Source organism: Castor canadensis, chromosome 9 (genome assembly GCF_047511655.1).
Source record: "Castor canadensis chromosome 9, mCasCan1.hap1v2, whole genome shotgun sequence".
In the NCBI taxonomy this organism is placed as follows: domain Eukaryota; kingdom Metazoa; phylum Chordata; class Mammalia; order Rodentia; family Castoridae; genus Castor; species Castor canadensis.
In genome coordinates, this window is record NC_133394.1 from 142,353,289 (window position 1) to 142,363,795 (window position 10,507).

General features: G+C 42.2%; 1 protein-coding gene across 1 annotated transcript; it reads right to left on the reverse strand.

The window, feature by feature from the left end:
* Positions 1 to 650: 650 nt before the first annotated feature.
* On the reverse strand, positions 651 to 6,913 carry Med28 (mediator complex subunit 28). The gene is made up of 4 exons (XM_074042553.1): positions 6,717 to 6,913; positions 4,821 to 4,887; positions 3,906 to 4,018; positions 651 to 2,490 (listed from the first exon to the last, which is right to left on the reverse strand). Exons 1-4 carry the CDS (start codon positions 6,873 to 6,875, stop codon positions 2,293 to 2,295), a joined length of 537 nt encoding a protein of 178 aa, XP_073898654.1. The 5' UTR covers positions 6,876 to 6,913; the 3' UTR covers positions 651 to 2,292.
* Positions 6,914 to 10,507: the final 3,594 nt, after the last annotated feature.

Genomic DNA, 10,507 nt, shown 5'->3' on the forward strand with positions numbered 1-10,507 from the left:
TAAGGAAGGAAACTGGCCCAGGACCCAGAACACGGTGAAGTACAGGCACTTCAGCAGGGGAAGACAAGGGAAGTCCCCAAAGGACAGAACAGCTAGCTGTCCATGTTCATCACCCAACAAGATGACATTAAAAATAAAAAGGGCCAGGCACAGTGGTTCAAGTCTGTAATCCTGGCTACTTGGGAGACAGAGATCGGAAGAATCACAGTTCAAAGCCAGCCTGGGCAAAAAGTTCACGAGACCCTATCTCAACTAACGGTTGGGGCCCTGTGGTATGCACCTGTCACCCCAGCTACACAAAGAAGCATGAATAGGAGAAGTGAGGTCCTGGATGGCCCAGGCATAAAGTGAGACCCTATCTCCAAAATAACCAGGGCAAAAGGGGCTGAAGGTATGGCTCCAGCAGAACACCTACCTAGCAAGTGCAAAGCACTGAGTTCAAACTCCAGTACCATTGAAGAAAAGAAAAAGATGTTTTCAAACTGACAAGACTGAAAAATCATTGGACAAATAACTTTTGAATTTGATACAGAGATGGCAATAATCTATATAAAATAATTATATAATAATATAATTCAAAATGTCTTCACTAAGCAACATGGAGAACAGCTTCTAATATTTTCACCAAGATCACCACTATTACTAAAGACCACCCCAAACACAATCAGTTTATTTAGGTTTTTAAACCAAAAGATCTAAAGCTGCCAATTACAATTTCTAGTTAGCATGAGACAACCAGGTTAAAACCCCATAATGTAAGTAAATACAACTTTTAAAAGCTTTAACTTATACATAATTGAGCGATGTATTGGCCTCACGTTGGTAATTATAGCTCTAACATGTCAAATATATACACAAGCACACAAGAATGACCAATGCATCATATAAAAAGATAACTAATACATGATCTCACATATTCAAGGGGAAACAATGCCTAATGCTCATGGGGATATATAAATCACTGACCCACAAGGGAGAACTAAAAAAGGGTGGTGGAGGAGTCAAGGATGATGGAGGAGGCAAGGTAGAAAAGACATATGGAGGCTTCACAGACCTAGTAGCATCCAGGCCACTGAATGTCACTGTGTGTGCAGAACGGGCTTCAGGGCTAGAGGGAACAAGGACCAAGACTCTTAGCCACAAACTCACCAACAATGGAGTGCATATTTTGGGTAAAGGGATATAATCTAGGGGAAGGCTATAAAAAACAGGGAAAGGAAAAGTTCATCCAAGAGGGCAAAACACCCTCCCCACACAGAGGCTCCCCATGCTCTCTGCAGAGGTTAAGTAGCTAAGGTCGCCCTGCAGGTCGCTCCAACCCTGAGGCTCTCGGAATCAAACCCATGGGCAAGAATCTTCCTTAAGGAAACTATCTCCGCCCCCAAAAGTAAAATATCACACACAAACAAAACTCAAAACCAAGAGACAAGCAGGGTAAGTAGGCTTTAACCCTTATACTTTGCCAGTACCCCAACTGTCCTGCTATTGAGACAGGGTTGGCTCATTCCTTATACCAACTTGTTACATCATGCCAATACATTCCCCCTCAAAATGAGTAATGTTGTAAAATATAAATTTGCCCCAAATATAAGCAAACATTAACTTAAGGATCCTCCTATAGTATTACTACACTACCCTAGCATATCTTAACCCTGTTCTCACCCATTTACAAACTCTGCACTCTGTACTGCTCTAGAGGCATTACATTGTTGCATAAGATTCCTCTTCTTGAGGTAGTTGAAAGTCTTGAAATACAGCAAATTTAAGTATTTTTGTACACTTCCATGGATGAGTAGTTATCATAATCAAACTCTTTTCCCCCTGATTCTCAGACTACTATAATTTTTCCCTTAGATCATAAACTAATGTAACAAATGGAAATAAAAAGTCATACAAAAATAAATTTAAAATCAAGCAAAAACAAAAAATAATTAAAACAAAGAATCTGTGTCTTCACACTAGCAGTTTAAATTCTGCCAAAGACAAAACACTTACTCAGCTTAGCAAACCTACAGACTTTTTTATAATGTACATAAGAAATCAGCACTTGGTAGACTGAGGCAAGAGCATACAGAGTTCAAAGCCAGGCTGGGCTACAGAGAAACCCTGTCTCACAAAAAAACACAAGAAATTAATCACTCATAAAAATAGGGGGAAAATTCTAGGTTGCAACATAAAACTAACATCAATTCATTCACCAACTAAAAGTTCTTCCAAAATGCCATGTCCACCAGAGGGGACGTTTGGCAAAACTGTCCGCATGGGCTGACTTGCAGGCCAGACCAACTGCCCTTAGGTCTGCTTAAGAGGTGCAGGGATATTGGCAGATGCCTGTTCAAGGTAGGCCAAGGAGCCCTGAGGGATGTCAGCTGGCTTCTTATGCTGCACATTGATGTCCTCCAGCACCTGCTGCCAGTGCCTCAGCTTTGTTAGGTGCTTCTGGACCAGAGCATCTTTCCTCTGCAATTCATTCCTTAGTTCCGAGACATCCTGCAATGACAGTAAGCAAACTCAGGGAAAACAAAACAATTCCTCAATGACTAAGAGTACTAAGAAGCAAATTCAAAACTAAGAAAATTCACTCAGCCACACTAAGCCTACACTCTGCTTAGCTCTACTATACGAGTAACCCAAAGGAAATCTTCCAATGGAAGATGTCTACCTAACATCAACAGTTTTAATTTTTAATTATTCTTCTTTTAGTAGGTAATGACAAAGTCATAAGATTCAAAAACACTTGAGGGCAGCCAAAAAGAAATGAACCATTAAGCCGGGCATGGTGGAATGTAGCTATAATTCTACCATTTGTGAGGCTGAAGCAGGAGGATGAGTTTGAGGCCAACCTGGGCTACAGAGAGATGCTGGCTCAAAATAACCAACATAAAATAAAAAAGAAGTCAACTGTTTTCTCATCCTGATCAGCAGAAACCCAACACCTCTGCCCAAAGGCTACTACTGCTGAGACTCTCAAACACTGAGAATCTGAAACACAGTTAACAACTGTAAGAATCCACCTCACTGTTGTAGAGTCTCAGATTTTGAAGGGCTAAAATCGTATCTTCAAGGGCTCTTTATGAACACTAGCATTAAATCCTTCCTCAAGATTTGGCCTCAATCATGCCTGCATTATTATTCAAGCATTCACATCAGGAAATGATCTGACTGACAGACTGTAAGAAAACCTATCATCATCTTATTATTCACCCTCTTAACAAGTGGCATGAATGAAAAGAAACTTTTTAATGAATTGGTTGGTATGTGGGAGTTGTTACTTCAAAAGCTGCAAAAACCTGATCATCTCAATTTGGTGTTTCTCAATGGGGGCACTGCTGGCTTTGGGGTGGGAGGATTCCTCACTTCTCCACATAGAGATGGCAGGTCCTAGGTCCCCTCTACTGAATACCATTAAAGCTTCCTGTCCTTACAGCAACCCCAACACACTTCCAAATGCCCCTGTTTATTTAGACTAACAAAATACTGAGTTTTAAGGAGCCTTGGCTACACTGTACTTTTCGATTCTTTCAACGAAACTGACCAGACCTTCCTGTGTGTGAGGCAGCAGATAAGGAAAATGGGAACACAGGTCACAGCTCCTGTTCAAAATGGGTTTTCATTTACACTATGGCAGTTCAACTTTTTTCACAAGGTAGAATCATTTCTTTTAAGAAAAATCTTCTACAAAAGTCATAGGTGAAACAAGTAGGCAGAGCTGCCCCGGTAAAGCTCTGTTTTCCAGTCCCCACTCCTTGGTTCCCCTACACGCTTAGGCCACCATGAACACTAACAATTAGTAGCATTTCATACTCATAATTCACAGTAATGGAGTATATTTTGTTTAAAGCATAAGTGGAATCCAGAAAACATTCGCACTTCCTAAAAGTTGAGGGAAAAAATAGAGTTTGTACCTCTTTGATAACTTGCTCTGGTTTCTGGACAGACAACTGCAATCTTTTTTGTAGGAAAAAACATTCTGTCTGTCTTGCAATGTCCAGAAACTTCTGGATACACTGATCGACACCTTAAAAAAGAGTACAAAAATTACATTAAGAAAAACACTAGACAAGTATTATCTTTCAATAAATGAAAAGTGAGGACATTGAAACAGGACTGAAGGTATGGCTCAAGTGGTAGAATGCCTGCTTTGCAAGCATAAAGCCCTGAGTCCACACCCCAGACCCAACCCCATCCCCCCAAAAAAGAACCCAAAATATTAAAACAGCATCTTTTCATAGATGTAATCTGGGATTTTAATCTTGGCTATAGAAATAATAATGACTACCAACTTCCTGTGGGTAACCGACATTAAACAGCAGATAATCCCTGCTTTTATCAGGTGAAAATGAGACTTTATGTAACACGAAAGTCAGGAGGTCTTCTGAAGGAAGACAATCCAGATAGTCAGCAATTAACAGCACAATTTCCACTTAAAATGGAACATTAAAATATAGTACAAAGAAGTCAGAAGACCTGGCTGCTCTGGACACAGAACACGGAAGATAAGAGGGAAGCACAACAGACTTTCCTCTGTACCACATATTCCAAAGATCATTACAACCTGTGGGTTTTTTTAAAAAGATCAGTTCACACTTATTAAAGTCTTCTTTACGTAGTAACAATAAGAAAAGCTCATTTCCAGTAGTCATTCTGAATGACATGACTGAACAAAGCACCAGTAGTTTATGGGCACTATCTGCATATATCTGATTTTCTGGAGAAAAGTTCTCTCAGAATACATGAAGGACTGAAAAACACCAAGGTAAAATCAGCAATGAGGAATCTTTCTGAAGCAAAAACACTTCCTACAAAGAGGGCATTCTTACCAGTTCGAATTTCTTCCTGATCAGTGCCACTGACATAGTCCTGGCTCACAAGAGAAGCAAAGCAAGCCTGTGTGATCAAAATATCAAAAGAGAGAGAGATGTCATCACACTTCAAAGCCTTACTTCCGGAAAAGTAACTTCTTCTGAGGTCATTTAATATGGTGACAGCATCTGAGTTTGCAGGAGATGATATTATGCCAATGAAGACACTTGGTAAACTGAGTCCCAAGTACACTGGTATTTGCTGGGACCATTAGCTGGCCTCTCTCCTACCACCTGCCCCTTCCTCACTACTTCAGTCCATATCATGGCCTGGACACCCATCAGCCCCAGAACACCCTCTCCCACTGATCCTTGCATGGCTTGTTTGTCACCCATTCAAGATGCTGTCCCTGTCTATTCTTTCTAAATAGTGCCTCTTCCTGCTCATGCTTTACCCTTGAGCCCAATTTGTTTTTCACAAATTGACATTACTATTCGTTATTTTCATCCAAATCTGTTCCCTACCAGTAGGTGGGAATTTTGCCTGTCTTGTTCACCTCTATACCAACTACCTGGAACACTTGACTTTTTTATTAAGTAACAAGCTTTCAATAAATACCTAACAATGAGTGCCATAAGAGAACACAGTTGGTGTCATATGGATAACCAAGTCCCAAAAAGGGAGTTCTTTCTAAACTGACTGAGATGCACATGTAAGTTAGCTATGGCCTTCTGTGAGTTCGAAACTCTCAAGGAATGCACAAAGGTGGCCTGCTGCAAGGCAGCAAGGCCAGAGAGAAAGAGTAGCACAGCAGCTGGTGGGGAGCAGAGGCTGGAAAGAAAGCCTTGCCAGCAGTAATTAAACTTAACTAGAAGTGAGGCAGGCAGACACAGGTGCAAATTTAGGTCAAAACTACATATGAGGCACCTGTGGGAAGCAAGAAATTCTCTTGCGGGCAGTTTCTCCATTTAATTTACAGAGACAATCACAGGGATTTCCCCCATCTCCCCAGTGACTCAAAAAATCAGACTGTTATTCTACTTACTACTTGAAAAGTCCACTCCCGTAAGATTCCAGGTGTGAATAAGATGTGCATGCTTTGGGAAACCTCCGGTTAATGGTTAACTGCCTACAAGGCTGGGGTGATTCCCCAGAAGCAGTAGGGCGATGAAAAGGGTGGGTGTAAATTTAATCTAAGCAATTTTAGTCCCCTCTTATCCTTTAAATAATACTTTTTAGAAGCATGACTAGGATAGCTTTTGCCTGTAAAGTTAGGAGGCCTGAATGTTAATCCTCATTTGCATAAAGTCAATGTCTGACTTTGGGCAAGTTACTTCTGCTCTCTGAGCCTCGGTTTCTCCACCCAAAAGAGAAGAGGATGGGACTAGATAGGTTCCAAGGTTTCGTTCCACAGCAAGAGTGCGAGATCTCAAATGCATTCTACCAAAGGTCATTGAGGGAACCAGAACGAGAAGGTCAGAGACATCAAGGGGAGGCACCAAATAGAAATAAGAAGTAAATCAGTAGGTGCCAGGAAACACTTGGAAGTCTTCACAGAACACGGGAGAAGACGGAAAGTGCCATAAGAAAAGTGACTTAAAACCAAGTCTTGAGAGAAAAGCAGGACGACGTAAGAGTGGGGCCCAGGGGAGAGGCTGCGCTCGGCAGAGGACGGGCTGGTACTACAGCAGCCGGCCGGCAACCCGCAAGGGTCCGGGGGTTGGGCTTCCAGAAACGTGCAGTTCACACGCGGCCGCCAGCGGACCTGAGCAGAATACCGGCCACAGGAATTCAGCATCTAAAAGCAAGAGACTTTCGTCCACTGAGCCTCAGCATCCCCATGTGTAAAGTGAACACCAGGATCCAAGAAGATCACCTGCGCACGCGCAACTCACGCTCAAGTCTCGGTTTACCTCAAACGATGACTCCAATTCGTCCACCAAGGTACTGTTGGAACTCCTCGAAGCGCCAGGCGCTGCTTGAAGAAGCGAAGCCTGGCCGGGTAGTCCCTGCGGAGGTGGCGGGGGGCCGGGTGGCTGTCCGGTGAACATTGCACCCAGCGGAGCAGCCATGTCTGCAATGGCGGGGAGGACGCACTGCGCCTGCGCGGAGCTGGCGTCCGGTCACGTGCCCGTCCGGTCATGTGGCAGTCGGGGTACGGAGGAGCCGGAAAATAGTTAAGGTGGCCGTTTTGGTCCCTTCTTTTCCTGTTGCTAAGGCCGCTTGGCTTTCCCTTTTATTTTTCTTAATTTAAGTACTGAAGGCGTTTATTGGGTTTCAAACAGCTGTGTGGAGAGCGAGAATTAATAACTACGGCTATGCGAGCCCCCCTCGCAGGAGTCCCAATACTGCTGCGCCAGTCCTCACTCCGCCATGACGCTTGCTTTGGCCAAGTCACTTTCTCTCCCGCCTGTGTTTACAGCTGGTAGAAATGAGGAGTCACTGTTCACTGCACAGCTATTGCGGGCTTTACTAGTACCAAATGCCCGTCCAGTCAGTGGTTATAAGCGGGCACAAGACGAGAAAAGTTCCTTCTAAATTTCGGGGAACGGGGAGAAACGGGGAAGCCAAACGGCTTATCTGGGTGCCTGGCCTGTTGTTCTTGGATATTTATGGAAACATCGGAGAGAAAGTCATTGTGCTAATCTTTTTAATAACTTGATTTTAACTATTGCTTTTTCATCTTTTCAGAAGCCGAGTAACGTCTTTTCATGATACCGTATTACAATACTACACATTTATCTGAGCCCTACTTGTCAGGCACTACTTCATAATCTGGGGATCATACCTATCAACCCAAATCTTTGGAGGGGGGCAGTCACATAAATAAATGTAGCACTGTCGTGTGGAGAGTAAGCGCTTGAAAGAAAAATGAAGCCCTGTGAGACAATAGCTACTGATTTGGGGATGTTTTTGAAACAGGTGACTGGGGAAGGTCTCTCCAAGATCCTAACGGGAATAGCTGGAGTGAAAATTTGACTAGGAGCTTTCTAGACAAAGGGACCCGGAGAGAAGTTTCCTGCCTGACTGGCACATTTAAGGGACCACAGGATGGCCAACAGAGCCAAAGAAGTGAGCTAGCGTGTAAGTGGTGGCAGACTTGGATGAAAGGCATCTTTCCAGCCTGGATCTGTGTTTGATCCACTCTCCGACGCTCTCCAACCTTGTTTAATTTTCTTCACAGCACTTACACATAATCTGAAATTATCTTGTTCATTTTTTTCTTAATTGACTTCAATCAATGCCCTGCCCCCTTCCCCACCTCTTACCCCCAGAATCTGGAACTCTGGCTGGCAAGGACATAGTAAATACTTGCTGATGGAAAGAATCATGCCAGGAGAGATTTTGTCTACAAACTGCTTTGATCTCAGCACCCCCTTACATTCCTAAAACCTATTGAAAATTCCAAAGTTGGTTTTTTTTTCATTTCTTTTATTCATATGTACATGCAATGTTTGGGTCATCTCTCCCCCATTCCACCCCCCCCTTCTGAGCAGAAACTGTTTTGCCCTTATCTCTAATTTTGTTGAAGAGAGAGTATAAACATTAAAAGGAGGACCAAGGGTTTTTGCTAGTTTGAGATAAGGATAGCTGTACAGGGGGATTCCTCACATTGCTTTCCTGTGCATATGCATTACATTCTAAATTGATTCTTCTCGAACTAACCTTTTCTCTGGCTAGTTCCTGGTCCCCTTCATCTATTGGCCTGTGTCGCTTTAAAGTTTCTGCATTAGTTCCTTTACATTGAGGACATCAAATGCTATTTTGTTTCTTGGGTTTCTTACCTATCCTCATACCTCCCTTGTGTGCTCTCACCTCATCATGTGATCAAAGTCCAATCCCCTTGTTGTGTTTACCCTTGATCTAAAGTCCGAATATGAGGGAGAAGATACGATTTTTGGTTTTCTGGGCCTGGCTAACCTCACTCAGGATGATGTTCTCCAGTTCAATCCATTTACTTGGCTGCGTAAAATTCCATTGTGTATAAATACCACATTTTCTTAATCCATTCATCAGTAGTGGGCATCTTGGCTGTTTGCATAACTTGGCTATTGTGAATAGTGCTGCAATAAACATGGGTGTGCAGGTGCCTCTGGAGTAACCTGTGTCATTCCTTTGGGTATATCCCCAAGAGTGGGATTGCTGGATCATATGGCAGATCTATGTTTAGAGTTTTAAGAAGCCTCCAAATTTTTTTCAGAGCAATTGTACTAGTTTGCATTCCAACCAGCAGTGTATAAGGGTTCCTTTTTCCCCACATCCTCGCCAACACCTGTTGTTGGTAGTGTTTCTAATCATGGCTATTTTAACAGGGGTGAGGTGGAATCTTAGTGTAGTTTTGATTTGCATTTCTTTTATGGCTAGAGATGGTGAGCATTTTTTCATGTGTTTTGGCTATTTGAATTTCTTCTTCTGAGGAAGTTCTATTTAGTTCACTTGCCCATTTCTTTATTGGTTCATTAATTTTGGGAGAGCTGTTTTTGGAGTTCCTTGTATATTCTGGTTATCAGTCCTTTGTCTGCTGTGTAGCTGGCAAATATTTTCTCCCACTCTGTGGGTGGTCTCTTCAGTTTAGAGAGCATTAATTTTGTTGAGCAGAATCTTTTTAGTTTTATGAAGTCCCATTTGTTTATACTTAATGAATATTCCAAAGTTTTAGTTTATATGGGTCACGTCTGCCAATTCCTATTAAAAGATTTTTATAAAAATTAATTTAAAATAAACCCATCATATATTAACATGAATATTTTTATTAAAACCACAACTTTTGGGCAAAACAAAAAGTTGGAAGAGTGGCCTCATTTTACTTTTCTGGAAATCCCTTTGACATCTGGTTTACCTAACTGCCATTGTAAGTTGCCTAATAAGATGGTCAATGGTATCTCTCTTGGATTCACCCTAGAGAGCACAGATAAGGCACTCACTTATTTTGCTAAAAAATGTTTCTTCAATCATAAAACAGGAACTATTTCAGAAAGAGTACTCAGAATGAGAACAGTGTATGTAGGGGTCTAATAGTTCCTGTCATATGTGAAGTACCTTAAGAGTGACATGGTGTGACTCAGGTTTAAAAACAGTCTCTCCACTCACAGATGACAGAACAAGTAGGGCTAAGAAGCTCAGAAAGGCAATAATCTAGACAAGTCTAAAGAGTAAGTATCCTGTCTTTAGTAGGGCAGCTGAGACAGGTGGTAAGATGTGGTCAAACTCCGTAATTTGCTCAGGAAAAAGACCCACTGGGAATGGAACTGCGCAGTGCAATTTGTTGAATACATTTGTGAAAGTAGGGTTTAAGCTACTATTTCTCTAGGACCATAGTGCAGGGAAGAGCCCAGAACTCACGGGTAGCAGGGCAACAGCTATAGAATATGGCCAGCCACAAAGTAAAGGGTCCTAAAGAAACAGCCTAATAGTATATGATTAACAGGCCACCAAGTGATAGTGTGGTTCTAGAACTCTTCTTCCCACAACCTAGACTGAATTCTTTAATGACAAGGACTTCTTGTTTTCTTTGCCTTCCCAAGCACAACTTCTGGTACAAGGTAGGCATGGAGTGTTGGCTGAATCAATGAATCCTTTATTTCAACTTCTTCGAGCTTGGAGAATATGAGAGCATGTTTGGATTTATTCTGTTGTGATCCTAAAACCTCCTTTAACTGCCAAGCAATCCCAAGATTTCATAAAGTGCATGTCACACTGTCTC